The following is a 15782-nucleotide window of genomic DNA, read 5'->3' as shown; positions in this document are numbered from 1 at the left end:
GAAGTCTTTTCCCTAATTCTGAGAACTTGTTTCTCAATACCAGTAGCACACTGATTAACCTCATTTTTTCTGCGAAGTGAAGCACATCATTTCAATAAGGTGGTAGTCTGAGCCCATGAGCCTAAGATGGCTCATAAATCTGGGATATTTGTACAACTACGTCAGAAGGTTTTTCTTAAGGTTAATTCTGTTAAGGGAGTTAATAAATTAGCTAAATACATGTCCAGTCAAATTATTGTAACCGGGCAGTCAGCTGCCTTGGTTTGTTGGTTCTCCTGAAGCATATTAAAGAAACATTCACTTCTCCAAATTAAACTCTCAGCAAACTAACAACTAACTTGGAACCAAAATAAAAACTGTTAAATCAGAATCAGCTTTATTCACCACGTTTGTGCACACAAACAAGTTCTTTGACTGTGGTTCGACTTTGATCTCAATGAAGACATTTGGAAAATAATTATATATATATATACATATATATATATATATATATATATATACAGCTTTTTCAAATTAAGCTCTATACAATAGCAGTCTAAATAGATTTTATCTAGCAATATGAAACTCAATACCTGTTGAAATACTTTCCAACAGCCTTAAATCTTATGTTCTCTGACCTAAATTACACCCCCTAATTCTCGTCTAACTTTCCTCCGAAACCAGGCATGACCAAAACTTCAGTGAATACTTTGTCTAACAGATCACATGCCCCCTGAGGGATTACAAAAATTAAACACCAAGGAGCCTCAGTGGCATGCAGACTTCTCATTAGTTACAAAAGCTTTTATTTAGTGTGCTTATCCTTTTCGTAGAACTGCAATACAGCACCTTTTTAGAAAATTGTGTAAACCACATTTTTGCACAACAGAATTAACGCAAATCATTACAGTTCAAGTTTTCAGCAGAAAAACAAAATAACAATGACACATCTTGAAATACTCCACAGGTAGATTGCATTGTTTATAACTGATGTGTTCTGTGCAGATGATAAATCTTCATTGTTCATCTGTTTTTAACAGATGAGCAGGTTATTGTTTGCTTTTATGTTGGACCAGAGGCACATCATAAGGAAGTGGATATAAGTAAAGCTTCTGCTTCATCAGAGTTGGTCTCTTTACTCCTTCTGGACTGGAACTCTTTCTGGATTTCCACAAAGCTTTTGTTTTTGGTTTCAGGAAGAACAAGGATTATGTATATCCCTACGGAGATGCAGACGATAAAGAAAACCAGGAAGCAATAGTGCTGCAGCCCAATCTGAGAAAAATAAAACAAAAGTCAACCTAAACCATTAAACTTTTCATAGCTGTATTTGGATTATATTGAGATGAAAACATCAACTTTCAATTTGATGTCACGAAAGCAAGCAATACACTCGATATTTCAGTATATTTTTTTGAATTTAAATTCTAATAAAACTAACATATGTTGTTGATGGATAAAAGCATCCACTCAGGCATCTTTGTTAGCCTGTACACATGCCAAGTTCGAGTACTAAAAGCTATTTTAAACACTTGCTGAAATAGGAAATATATATGACATAAACCGACCAGTGGCTCACAAGTCTTTGAGGTTGGAAAGCCTCCTTCCCATTACCCTAATCTTTTGCTCTCTCCACAAATTCTCCATGAGATTTAAGTTGGGGTGGCATGGCCACTTCAACTTCCAGTTCATAGCAACATATTGGCAAAATTAAAAGATTACTTTAAACCTAATTCCAGCAAAGATAAGAATAATGTTTGTCTGAACGACAGGTCACTGTTTTCAGCCTGCAAAAATCCTTCACTAAGTACTATAATTCTGTCAGCCGCTGCTGTGGAAAATCTCTCACCTAATGAGATTATTGCTTATTAATAAATTTGCTGTAGAACCAAGTTGGATTTTTCTGTATCATCCAGTGCTTTATATCCCATTATTAACCTTAATCAGGAACCATGCACTAGATTGACACATTATGGTTTAATTTTCTAAAAGAACAGAGGAGAGAGGAAAATTAAATTAGTCAAGATGTATACAAAATCATAGAGTGAAGGGAAAATAATCCTGCTTTGTTGCGTGGGGCCCCTGATTGCATACCAGACTCAGAAACCAGTGCTAAGTCTAATGTTGCTGGACATGAGCAGGTTCAGGTTAAAAGCAATTAAAAAGAAACATACATAAACTACAAAAGTTTATGTTTGTCACTGGGGTCTCCTGTATACAACCAGAAATTTCAGAAATAGATGGTAGAACAGATTGTAAGAGTCAACCTCAGACAAAAAGGGAAATTTATCAATAGACATATTAATCGTATTATTATCAAAATTAACACTTCTATTTATGAAATTTCTTCAAAATATGGCGTCCTCAAAAAGGACAAATATGTATTTCTTTTTAGCTCACTGCACATGCAACAAATATTGTCAAAGCATTCGTAAAACTAAGCCAGACGTTATTTTGAACACCTACCACAATAAAGGGGAAGAGCAAGCCAATAAAGAAGAAGCTTAGCCAGTTCACTGATCCTGCAATCATGAATGCTGCAGGCCGAGTGGTTTGTTTGAACATCTCTGTGGTCAAAATGTTTGTTACACCACCTTCAGAGGAAGAGACAACCAAGTAAAAACTGTTGCTTTACTGATGCAGACAATGAAATAGCATGCATTTCATACTTAACCAATTTACCTGGTCCCAAGCCAAAACTTAAGACAAAAGCAAAAACACAGGCCACGCTTAAGTATGGAAAAATTGGGCTGACATCCTGAAGGAAGAGAGACAATCATTGAAAAGATGAATAACCACAAGCTTGACACTGCAATATAAAGCTACAAGTCAGACTTTACTGTGAAACCAACCAATGACAAATTTGATATTTTTTGTCATCTCTATATAAACATTTAATGTCTACTTTTTTTGTTTACACTCCTAAAAGCAAGTTTCCACGTCTCTGGTGACATCATAAAAGGCTTTAGATATCTGATCAGAGTTATGTTGTGTTTAACCATTAAAAGTTTTCTTGTTGACAGGAAAGGGGTGGAGAGAGGGGGAAGACATCAAACAAAGCTGGGCCCGGGAGTTGGACCCGCAACGGGCTGCATCAAGAACTGAAGCCTCTGAATAGGGGTCACGTGTCAGGACATGACATTTTGGACTTAGTTTGCTGTTTTGTGTTTTTACTTTTGTTTAGTTGTTTCTAGTTTGGTTTTGGCTTCATGTTTATTAGTTCCTTTTTCTCCCTCTACCATCTCCGTGTGTGTTTTGTCTTCCTCTAGTTCTTAGTTTCTTTTGTGGTATTATTATTATTATTATTATTATTATTATTATTATGATTATTCATCCTTGGATTCTTAGTTAGTATCTCTGTGTTTTATTTATGGTTAGGTATTTGTTCTTATCCCAGTTTTAGTTATTGTTTATGTTTGGTTTGTTTATTTTGTAATTTAGATTCTTCTTGTGGGCTCTTTGTTTATTCTTAAGTTATTGTTTTTGTTTTTATGGTTTCCCTCTAGTTTCTCTGTGTACTTTAGTTCATAGTTATTCTAGTTCTTTTTCCTCCTCTGATTTATTATCTTGCTTAGATGGTGTTTTATGTTTATTGTTTATTAGTCCTTCACTCTTCCTCAGCCTTTGTATTTGTTTCACCTGGTCCTTCTGCTTCCCTGCCTCCTTGTCACACCTGTTCCCTGTTCCGTTGATTATCTGCCTTTGTTATCTCACAGTATATAAGTTGGTTTTGTGTCTTTGGCTGGTTCCTTGTGTTTGTCATACTTCGTTCTCGCCCATGTTCATGCTATGCCTTGCCTCGCCTTGGAAAATCTATGCTACGTCTTGCCTTGTTACCTGCAGTGATTTTGTGAGTTTTTGTAATTGGACTCTGGTTCAGTCCTGCAGTGTTTTTTGCTACGTTTTTGAATCTTGTAAATAAACCGATGAATCATAAAAATGATCCAGCTGAGCTCTTGTCTGCAATTTGGTCCGATCCAAAACCACACCGTGACATCACGAGTTTTATCACATCGCCAACGCTACATTTTCTCTGTCAAATTCTTCCTTCAAAGGTGTTTACTCGTATTCTGTGCAGCTAGGATGCTTGAGCTGAAAGTGAGAACGCTACATGAAGTTCATGAAAATTCAAAGACAAAAAAGCACATTTGGGAAAAAAGACAAGGGCAAACTACGTCAAAATTTCATTAATAAAGATCTTCAGCGATCAGTTATCCTAAAAGTGTATCACCTGGTTAAAATATTTAATTAAGATGTTTTTTAAATTTCATTACATCCACCAAAACTGATTGCAAGGCAGACTTATAAAGCCCAGACCCCCAGGTAACCCCTTCATGCATGTAGCTACAGTATAGTGTTGTTGGGACCCAGTCATGGTTACAAAAGGAAAGGCCAGTACGAACTTTTCTGGAACTTTCAAAATAAATCACATTAACCTACTTCCCGCACAGCCAGGAAAAGGGGTAACAACGGACTTCCCGTGACGTCACTGTCCGAATAAAAACCCCGCTTTTGCAACAAACTGATCTCTTCCACGCAGGTCCCCAGCGGAACTGGACGGAGGGACACAGCGCGCTAATGTCTCTTTGCAGGCAAACAGACATTAATCTTCAAACTGGATTCAAGAGTGTCATAAGATCACACGATCATATGCTCTAAGTTAAGTAGGAATGAATTGCTGTTTGTGTATTCGGTATTCATTCATGAACGGGGGTAATTAAGGTACAAGCGTGGCTTGACTTTTCTCTCTGAGGTCTACAGAAGCAAACTGTGTTCCAGAGAGTTCCCAGCAGAGACCGTGTCTCTACGACGGTGAGTGGAGCAGTTTTCCCGGTCTGAAGGAAGAACAACGGGACCGCATCACCGTGGTTACAGCAGTAACGTGCAGTTTGGCCGGCTGACAGAACAAGCCGCCCCACCCCACAGCTACGGAGGTTAGCTGCAGCCATTTGTTCACTGTGGATGCTTTATTCAACTTCGTCGCCCCGGACAACTTTTCCTCAGCATGGTTCACATAAGAGGTTGTGTTTTGGGCAGAGAGTAAGTAGTTTAGAATTAAATAATCTAAACATTTTTCATTTTATAACGTTTTGTTTGTGTTGAAACTCAGCCATTTTAGTGCTAGCAGATTATCTGCTTGGCACATGTGCTCAGTTTGTGTGTTCTGTGTTTGTTTTTAAAAAAAAGTTAAGACAAACTTTATTTAAAGGGTGATTTTAAACATAGAAGATCGGCCATAACACGCCATCCACGCTTATGTATTTTAACCCTTTTATTAATGGTATTGTAAAGGTATGTGTTTGACTCTGATGAGAAGCTATAAGCTTCTTTTGTTAGCTTTAACCGCTAACAGCTAAGAACACGCGGTTGCCTGCTAAAGATCATTTAAAAAGGTTGTTAGTTTTCAATCTAGTAAAATTGTCAGGATGTTAGGTTTTGGACTTTGTTTTGGGTTTTTGTTTACTTTAGCTAGAGGTTTTTGGTTTGGTGTTTGTTTACTTTCATTTAGTCAGGTGTTTTTCCTGTTTACTTCTGGTGATGGTAGTTTTAGTTTCTTTGCTTCATGTGTGAATTTGGGTTTCTTATTGATTGTCTAGGTTCTGTGTTTTTATGGGTTTGATGATTGTCTGTCTAGATCTGTTCCTCCGTTTTTAGTTTTGAAGTTTATTTTCTGCCCTGTCCTTCGTATTTCTGTTCTGTGTTCTGGTTTCTGCGTTACAGTTTGTTCTTCGTCTAGCTACTCCAGGTCCTCATCTGTCCCTATCTGGTTCATCTGCCCTCTCTGCTTCCCTGCCTCCTTGTCTCACCTGTTCCCTGTTCCTCTGATTACCTGCCCTATTGTTTCATGCCCACCTTTGTCTGTATTTAAGTTTGCCTTCGTCCTTTGTTCCACGCGGTGTCGTTATGTCTCTTTGGATTTCGTTCTTGCTCCGGATCCTGTTAAGTTCTAGTTTGAAGATGCCTTGTAATCAGGATTATCCTGTCATCCAGTACCTCGCCTGCATGTAAGTGGACTCTCTTTAAATTAAAGGAGTTTCGACCCCCTCTCTGCTTTTCTCCATGCTTGTCTGCCTTTTGGTCCAGCCAAAACAACAGTTATGACAAAAATAATATTTCCCTAAATATTATTTTGCTAAACTTGAAAACAAAGTAAACACCATTAAGCCCATTTTCTCCAGAAAGATTAGGTTCTTATTCAAGTATAATATTTCCTTAAATATTATTTTACCATTTACCATTAAATGTTATTTTAATAAATAAAGGCAGCTAATTAAACACCGTTGAGAATTGGTCATCCAGAAGGTTGGTTTTATTCAGCAAATCATTCTTTAAAATATTATTTTATTAAAATAATGTTTTATCTGATCTTTCATTGTGAATGGTTGTTTAAAGGTATACCAATTATTGCTTAAGTTTTTCCAAGACTAACTCAACGTCATTTCTAGATTCTTCATCATAATCCTTGTTTCTCAAACATAAATGTTGCATCACTCTTTCGGTCATGGTTTTCAACCATCTTTGATCCACTTGTTTATATTATACATAGCCCATTAGTCTTCCTTATTCTTTAATTCTGCTTGGTAGTTTAGTTGGATTGTTTTAGCATGGGGGGCCTACGCCTAAGTATCCGGGGATTGGGCTGCCGAGATCTCCACCTTCGTGGAGTGGGGGAAGAATGGAGCGGGAGATCGACAGACGGATTGGTGCAGCTGCCGCAGTAATGGGGGCGCCGTGCCGGTCCGTTGTGGTGAAGAGAGAGCTGAGCCGAAAAGCGAAGCTCTCGATTTACCAGTCGGTCTACGTTCCTACCCTCACCTATGGCCATGAACTTTGGGTCATAACCAAAAGAACGAGATCCCGGATACAAGCGGCTGAAATGAGCTTCCTCCGTAGGGTGGCCGGGCACTCCCTTAGAGATAGGGTGAGGAACTCGGCCATCCAGGAGGGGCTCAGAGTAGAGCCGCTGCTCCTCCACATCGAGAGGAGCCAGTTGAGGTGGCTCGGGCATCTATACCAGATGCCTCCTGGACGCCTTCCTCGGGAGGTGTTCCAGGCACGTCCCACCAGGAGGAGGCCCAGGACACGCTGGAGGGACTATGTCTCTCGGCTGGCCTGGGAACGCCTTGGGCTCCCCCCGGAGGAGCTGGTGAAGGTGTCTGGGGAGAGGGACTCCTGGGTCTGCTGCCCCCGCGACCCGGTCCCGGATAAAGCGGAAGATGACGAACAAACGAATATTTTAGCATGGTGAAGAGTTTGTTGATTGACATATGTTTGACTTTGAGTTGACTTATTTTTGTTAAAAAAGTCTTGTATTTTAAGAAATTGTGTGAATTCATTCCGTGTTTTTGCAGAGTTTTGCTGTTCAATAATGTCAGAGCTTGGTTCATCCCTTTAAATTTTGTCCTAATACCACCGCCTTATTGGGCTGGTATTAACAGGACAACCCTTAACAGACCGAAATATTATTTCATAAAAATATTAAAATATTAATATTAAATAATATATTCATATGAATAATTACAACATTCTATAACATTGCCTTCGTGCCAATCAACACCGGAGAAAAGAAAGTCAAATCCCATCACTCTCAGGTGAGCTCAGATTACATGCAGAATACGGCACCCAATCATTTCACGGGACATGCATATGCAAATAAACCAGTCAGATCAAATAAATCAAACAAGAATATGAAGATATAAGCTTAAGCTTCACCACCAGTGGAGGCTTTAAACACATGAGTTTAAACCAAGTGTAATCCAAATTCAACTTCATTGATTCAGAATTTAGGCCAAAATCTATTTAAAGTGAATTGTCCACCATAGCGCTTACTAATATCAGCTGATCAGCTGCCTCTTGTGATGTCATCAAAATAAATGCACATAAGTTTATCTGCTCTGCGGTTTAAAAACATTATATCTGGGGAAGTCTAGTTGTGGAAATCCATATTGTATTACCCAATTGTTTTTTTTATTGGCTGTGTAAATTCGTTAGTGGTTAAAAAGTAAAAAATAATAGATGAAGGCTAATTTAAAGATCTATCCTTAGGATGAATTACCTGCAGAGCGAGCGTCACTGTGAATAAAATGCAGCAGATGCTCATCAGTATGTATCCTCCTGAGATGAGCACTTTCCTTCCCAGAGATTCAACAAGCATGCCCTGGAAGACACATACGTCACAAGACCAAAAACCATCTCCAAGCTTTAAATGGGATGTTTCCTCTCAAAACCCCCCAGTCTATTGTATAATCTTTTAAACAATTTGCCGATTTATTTTTTGATAGTTGTCTGCCACTTGCAAAACCTTTATTATGTGGCTTTTTGTTGCAGAAATGTTCTTAAATATGTCATAACAAGCGCATACTTACACATGTTAAAGCAGTGAGGCATTCACAGGCACCTGTACCGACGGTAGCGTAAGGTATTTTTTCCTCAGCAATTCCAGCTTGTCTGAATAAATAATCAGCATAGAAGTACATCTGTGGTTGATACAGACAAGGGAAGCTTTTTAAAACTTTCATTTTATAAACTTTTTGAAGGTGACTGTGCAGGAAGCTCATACATACAGCGTTGACACCATTCAACTGTTGTGCTGCGTTGAGCACAATGATAGTGATGACCTGCCAGCGTATACTGCGATCTGCAAAGAGCTCCCAGGGTTTCTTGGCTTTGAAACCAACCAAATTGTTCTTCTCCCTCTGGATATCCTCCAGCACACTGTCAGAGCCTGCTAAGCCATGCAGCTGATTTAGGGCTGCAGACAGAAAAAGAGGACCTCTGTTCACGTTTCCGCTCACATGGTCAAACTATAACAAGCTGCTTTTTTTTTAAGAAACCAAAGGTCAAACCACAGTTTCTTCACATCATTATGAAATTATCAGAAGAAGCTCACATGGTTTAACTGATAACCTCTGGCAGTTTTTGAGAAGTATTTGGCCTTCTAGGTTTCACCATCACATGCACTAAGTCTTCTTGGCATGCAACACATAAACCCTCTTTAATTGGAATTAGGAGTAAAGAAACAGCACTTGCATTGAAGTATTTTACCTTTTTTACACCTCTCCTCATCTCCTTTATCAATAAGCAGGTAGCGTGGACTCTCAGGGAACCAGGGCAGCAACTGGAGCTGCAGTAACGCTGGGATACAAGTGGTGGAGAGCAGAAGGGGCCAATACTGTGCTTTACCAAGCACTTCTCTGCATCAACACCCAATGATGTTTGTATCAGTTTTCTTTTTTCAGCTATATATCAATTTACAGCAGCAGGTTGAATTTAGTAAAACAAATTTTTTACTTACTTGAGGCCCATCACTTGTCCAGACAAGATGCCACCAGTGAGAAAAATGGAGGAGCCCGTTCCCATAGCACCACGTAAAGACGTTGGAGCTATTTCCCCCAAGAACATAGGCTCAACACACAAAGCCATGCCTGCAAAAATAATAAGGCACAGTCTTACACAGTTGTCTCAACAAACTAGAATTTTATTGGAAAGTTTATTTATTTCAGTTATCAAACTCAAAATTGATTCATTACACATAGGAATACATTTCAAGTGTTTATTTCTGTTATTTGTGATAATTATGGCTCACAGCTAATGAAAACCCAAAAGTCAGTTTGTTAGAAAATTACAATATTGTATACATTCAAAACATGGTTGCGACCCCTTTTGCACGAATTACAGCATCAATGCAGCGTGGCATGGATGCGATCAGCTTGTGGTGTTGCTGAGGTGTAATGGAAGCCTAGGTCCCTTTGATCTGCAATGTTAGATCTTATCCCTCTCATCTTCTTCTTAACAATACCTCATAGATTCTCTAAGGGGTTTGCGTGGGCAGCTACCAAGTCCTGGTACAAAGAAAACTTGAATCTCCATAGAGCTTTTCAGCAGAGGAAGGCAAATCATTACTGACTGTAAAAAACGAACCCTGGCTTTCAAACAATTTGGGGTCTGGGACCTCGATTCCTTAGGAAAAACAACATTTACTTTAATCTGAAAAAAAAAAACTTTGGACTAAAGATCAGCAGTCCAGTCTTTTTTCTCCTTAAAGCAGATGACAAGCTTCTGACATGGTACCTGGTTCAGCGATGGTTTAACACAAGGTATGTTGGAGTTATTGTAGCCCATGTCCTGGATATGTCTGTGTGTGGAGGCAAATGAAGCACTGACTCCTGCAGCAGTCCAGGAAATAGAAATGTCCTCCAAACTCTTGGGGGACAGCTTGTGCATCTTTCTCTACCACACTTTTGCCTTCCACTCAACTTCACTTTAATATGCTTGAATATAGGGTTCCAGCTTCTTTAGCAATGACCTTTTGTGGCTTACTTTCTTTGGTGTGGGTGTTAGTGACTGTGTACTTGACTAGTATGAGGTCAGCAGTCTTCTGCATGATTGTGTAAGTCATGTCAGGGCCTACACAAAACGCGCTAATGTCTCTTTGCTGGCAAACAGACATAACTTTTCCACTGGATCCGAGAGTGTCATTTGATCATTGATCATATGCACTAAGATAAGTACAAATGAATCTGTCTGTGTATCCGGTAGATTCATTCATGAACGGGAATTAAGGTACAAGCCTTGCTTGACTTTCTCTCTGAGGCCTGCAGAAGCAAACGGTGTTCCAGAGAATTCTCTGCAGAGACGCTGTCTCTATGAAGCCGAGTGGAACGGTTTTCCCAGTCTGAAAGGAGGACAATGGGAGCCGCATCACCGTGGTAACGTGCAGTGTGGTCAGTGGACAGAACGGGCCGCCCACTGCTCTGGGCGGCCCGTTCACAGAGCTTTCTTCAATCTTCGTTGTCACCCGGACAACTCATCAGCACGGTTCATATGAGGTTAGGGTTTGGACAGAGTAATAGAGAGAGATTTATGATCTGAATGTTTTTCATTTTATGAAGTTTGGTTTTGTTTGTGTGAAACTCAGCTATCTTAGTGCTAGCAGGCTATCTGGTCACCACGTGCTCAGTTTGTGTTCTGTGTTTGTGTGTTTTTAAAGTTAAGACAAACTTTATTTAAAGGGGTAATTTTAAACACAGAAGATTGATCATAACGCGCCGTCCGCGCATATGCCTTTTAACCCTTTTATTGACGGTATTTTTTATGGGTGTGTGTTTGATTCTGGTGCTCAGCAATCAGCTTCTTTTGTTACCTTTAACTGCTAACAGCTAAGAATATATGCTTGTTGCTAAAGAATATTTACCAAGAAAGGTTGTTAGTTTTCAATCCAGTAAATAATATTTCCCTAACATTATTTTACAAAATTTGATAACTAAGTAAACACCATTAAGCCCCATTTCTCCAGAAAGATTTGGCTCTTTTCCAAAATATTTCCTTAAATATTTGACCATTTCCTTAATAATATTTCTTTAAATATTATTTTAATAAATAAAGGCAGCTAATGAGACACCGTTGAGAATTAGTCATCCAGAAGGTTGGTTTTATTCAGCAGATCATTCTTTAAAACATTTTTTATTAAAATAATATTTTATCTGATCTTGCATTGTGAATGGTTGTCTAAACGTTTGCTGATTAAGTTGGTTCCAAGACTAACTTCACTTCACTTCCAGATTCTTCAAGATAATCCTTGGTTCTCAAACATAAACATTGTATGTTAATGTTGTATCACTCTTTTGGTCATTGTTTTCAATCATCTTTAATCAACTTGTTTATATTGTACATAGTCCATTAGTTTTCGTTATTCTTTAATTCTGCTAGGTAGTTTAGTTGGATTGTTTTAGCATGGTAAAGAGTTTGTTGGTTGAAATATGTTTGACTTTGAGTTGACTTAATTTTGTTAATAAATGTTTGTATTTTAAGAAATTGTGTGAATTCATTCCATGTGTGTGCAGAGTTTTGCTGTTCAATAATGTCAGAGCTTGCCTCACCCTTTTGATTTTGTCCTAATACCACCGCCTTAATAGGCTGGTATTCACAGGACAAGCCTTAACAGACTGAAATAATATTTGATAAAATATTTAATTATTATTAAATATTAAATAATATTTTCAGATTCATAGTCACAACAGGCCTATATGTAAAATCTATGTGTCGCAGCAAGCTAACATCGCACTTTACCCTGAATGGCATTCACATGGTGGAACATGGCAGTGTCAGCATTGTGGTGAGGAACTGTGTTTTTTTAGCAGGAAAAAGAAAAGCTAATTGGAGTTTAGGGGAAGATGGATGAAGCTAAGTATAAGGCAGTCCAAGAAGAAAACCTGCAACAAGCTGCAAAAGACTTGAGAATGGGTCAGAGGTTCGTCATCCAGCCAAAAAATGACTGTAAACATGCAGCCAGAGCTAGTATGCAATGGTTCAGCCCAAAGCATATTCGTGTGTTATAATAGATTAGTTACTTTCTAGACCAACTAAGAATCTGTAACGAGACTTTGAAATTGAAATTGATGTTTACACATGATCTCCGTTCAATCTGACTGAACTTCAGCTATTTTGGACAAATAAATGGGCCTCTACAAAATATTGACTCAGGGTAAATACAAATACACAACAGACTGTTCAGATTTTAATCTGAACAATCTAAAATAGTTAAAAACATTGTATTCTTATCTTTTCACTTCACCTTTAATTATTACTCTATGCTGGCCTATCATATAAAGTTCAAGAAGTCTGAAATCTTTTGCAATTCATTGTAGTTATACTGTATTTATAATGTATTTTTGCCAGGGTAAGCTTGAATAAATTCTTAATGTTTTTTATGACTTTTTTTTTTGTTTGTTCTTGTGTAATTTCTTTGTGCAAACTGATGTATTTAAAAGTGTTAAAAAAATATTCTCTTTTGAAAGTGTTAGGGACATAATTTGCTGTTTCAGACAAAGCCATGCGCCTAGGGAACTATAGATGAACTTGTTCTGATTTTTCAGCAGATATTAGAGAGAACTTTAGATGTGTTTGTAAAATATTGTATTTACCTGCATTTATTCCAATGAGGAGACGTCCAATGATGAGCAACTCAAACGAGCCTGCAGAGGAGCTCAGACCCATCAGCAGAGCAGCAGCCAATGAAATCACATTATTGGCGAGTAGTGTCCCTCTCCTAAAGGAAACCACACCACAGGAAAATATTAGATTTTTGTACAAAAAAAAGAAATGCCCAACATATTTAATTCTTTCAAAATTACTGTACCTTCCCAGCTTCACAGACAAAGTCCCGCCAATTGATACTCCTATAAATCCCCCTATTGTGAAAATAGACACAATGGTGGACCAGAGCAGTGTGAGCCCATCTTTTGATATCTCTGTTTGGTAACGCTGCATCCAGGTCTGGTTTATGAAGTCTTGCACATACTGGAAATAAGAAAAGAAATGGTATGATAATATTAGAAGTATTGGAAACTAGTCTCACATATTTCTCCCACAGTAACCAAGACAAACTAGTACATCACAAAGATTTAATGTTCAAATAAAAGAAAGAAGATTTGGTTACATAGTTATGATTAACGAATGAAATCATCTATTGAAAACTGTGTTTTGTATTTACTCAGGTTATTTTTGTCTAATGTCAAAATTTGCTATATGGTAACTGCACAGATTTTAGATTTTTTTAGCACATAGGTTTAAATTTTGCCCTATTCACTGGCACCCTTGCTGAGAATGTGTCAGACATCCTAAAAATAAATTATATCTCTTTTATTGCAGTTGTAAAACCTCACACTGAACATTTTTGAAAAATATATGCGTTTATATGCGTACCCCATGTTAAGAAGTAATTGTGTGATATGAAATAATTCATCAGGCACTTATTTCTAAGCATACAGTAGCCACATTTTTTCCACTTAAATGTAAGTATATTTAAGGTTGGCTTTTCTAAAATTTTCAGTGGGACATTTTCCCAAGATAAGTTATATTTTTGGGCTTTCAAACATATTTTCCAGGGTTGTCAATAATCATGGAGGATGTTGTTTGCAAAAGATAACATAGTGCTGATGTGAGCTAAGACATGGAAAGATTCTCCACTTAACCAATGCAAAACTACCGATTTCAAACTTGTATCTTGCAATGATTTATGGCATAAATTCAATAACCTCTGTGCGTCAATGTTGAAAGAATAAGAGCCTATATTCAAAAAGGAAACGGACAATATAATTTCAACCTGTAAAGACTCAGAAATTAGGAAAACACGGATGACAATTAGAAAAGTTTATCAGCGAAATGTTATTTCTTTGGCGCTCGGACCCTGGAGGAAGAGTTGAACGCTGAGAATGATGTGAGCTTGGAGGAACATCTTAGAATTAGAATTAGAGATGTCTTCCCCCTGGGATCCGACTGGTGGTGGAGTGGAGACTTGAGGAGGTAAGGGAGCCTGGAGGAGTTTGAAAGCCGGATGGAGGAGATGGGGTGGATGAGGGTCGAGGCTTGGCTGAAGATCGGGTGGTTCCATGAATGAAAGTCTTTTAAAGCGAAGCTTGAAAGACGATTGGCTGGAGAAGGATGAGGACTTGACTTTGATTGGTTGAAGCGGAGACAGCAGAGGTGAGTCTTCAAAGTTGAATTTTTGTTTAAACTCCATATTTGGTCAAACAAGAAAACCATTTTATTTTTGTTTTATTGGTATTTCTAAGAATTGGTCCTTGTGGAGAAGTCCACAGTGTGACAAATTTCATAAAAACAACCCAATTTGTCTTCAGAAATTCATACATCCCTCATGGCACATATATGTGCCACCAGTCTGGTCCAGTCTGTACTGGTTCAGTCATACCACCATGTTGTGGTTAACCACTGAACACCAATAAAACTAGCTGAAAAAGAATGAATGCAGGGCTTTTTCGAGTGGTCTTTACATGTCACCGCTTTAAGCATGCGCAGATGTGCGAGCCACCACTAACAAGCGTTAAATTGACATGAACAATTAATTACCTTGTTAGTAGGTGATTATTGTTAGTATTGTAACTAATAATCATAATGCTCTCTCCCGCTGTTGAAGGTAAACCACTGATTCAACAGAATAACAACCCCCACCCCCTAACAATGCATCTGTCTGAAGCACAGCTTCAGTGAGAAGGATTATTACCTTAGTGGGCGCATTGATGACGGATATATTATATCCGCACTGAAATGTGCCTCCTATGCATGTCGCAAACATAGCCAGCAGGAGAAATTTGTTTGGGAACTGGAAACAGAAAAACCGCCGACAGAAAAAAACAAGCGCATCATTAGGATTAAAAAAGTTTGAATTAGAAAAATCAGATTTACCGCATCAAGATTATCCAACCTATTCTAAAGTCATAAATCGTCACAAATCCGCATACCTTTAACCCTTTTGGCTCTTTGCCTCCTTTCATAAGCAAAGGCTCATATTCGTTCAAATAATCTTTTCGCATTTCGGTCCGTTTTGGATTTCCTAAAAGTTTGCTCTGAGGATATCCTCGATGTGAGCGCTGGCTCTCTGGACTGACTGGAGACGTAAGAAGTTCAGCCTGCTGCTGCTGAAGATACAACTCATCTGATGTAGTCGAGTCCCGCATGAGGCTGAAGAATCAACCGCATGTTCTGCCCATATTGAGGTTATTTTGACAACGGATTCCTAACATCCAACCATTCACCTCCCCGTACTTCTTGGAAAATAAGGAACTATCTACTGTGGATCTGTGGTTCCCAACCTTAGGCTCATCACGTCATTGTGGGGTCATAAAACATCAAGTTTTGGGTCTTGAGATGATATCTCAATTCAAACGTTCTAAATGTACCATATTTTGGCCATCACGTTTTACAAGTGATTCATAAAAAAAAAATGTCAGAAGCGGAGCTATTAAAGCAGGATATTACTGTTTAGAGTAGACCATGGTTGTCGC

General features: G+C 38.4%; 1 protein-coding gene across 1 annotated transcript; it reads right to left on the bottom strand.

The window, feature by feature from the left end:
• Nucleotides 1–350: 350 nt before the first annotated feature.
• Nucleotides 351–15533, bottom strand: LOC124878079 (solute carrier family 2, facilitated glucose transporter member 11-like). Its single transcript, XM_047381849.1, has 12 exons — nt 15240–15533; nt 15002–15100; nt 13118–13278; nt 12903–13027; nt 9275–9404; nt 9025–9173; nt 8544–8731; nt 8346–8456; nt 8036–8137; nt 2662–2737; nt 2446–2573; nt 351–1254 (listed from the first exon to the last, which is right to left on the bottom strand). The coding sequence occupies exons 1-12, from the start codon at nt 15453–15455 to the stop codon at nt 1063–1065; spliced, it is 1677 nt and encodes a 558-aa protein (XP_047237805.1). The 5' UTR covers nt 15456–15533; the 3' UTR covers nt 351–1062.
• Between the last annotated feature and the right edge of the window lie 249 nt (nt 15534–15782).

This window comes from Girardinichthys multiradiatus, chromosome 12 (assembly GCF_021462225.1).
Source record: "Girardinichthys multiradiatus isolate DD_20200921_A chromosome 12, DD_fGirMul_XY1, whole genome shotgun sequence".
In the NCBI taxonomy this organism is placed as follows: Eukaryota; Metazoa; Chordata; class Actinopteri; order Cyprinodontiformes; family Goodeidae; genus Girardinichthys; species Girardinichthys multiradiatus.
This window is presented reverse-complemented; position numbering and strand designations above follow the sequence as displayed.

Bases quoted from the DNA above. Each gene is read 5' to 3' on its own strand.
- LOC124878079 (XM_047381849.1), bottom strand. From the start codon at position 15,455: ATGCGGGACTCGACTACATCAGATGAGTTGTATCTTCAGCAGCAGCAG. The intron at 15,101-15,239 runs GTATGCGGATTT...TTCTGTTTCCAG, and splicing joins AAGAGCCAAAAGGGTTAAAG to TTCCCAAACAAATTTCTCCT. The intron at 9,405-12,902 runs GTAAATACAATA...TTATTTTTGCAG, and splicing joins CCTCATTGGAATAAATGCAG to GCATGGCTTTGTGTGTTGAG.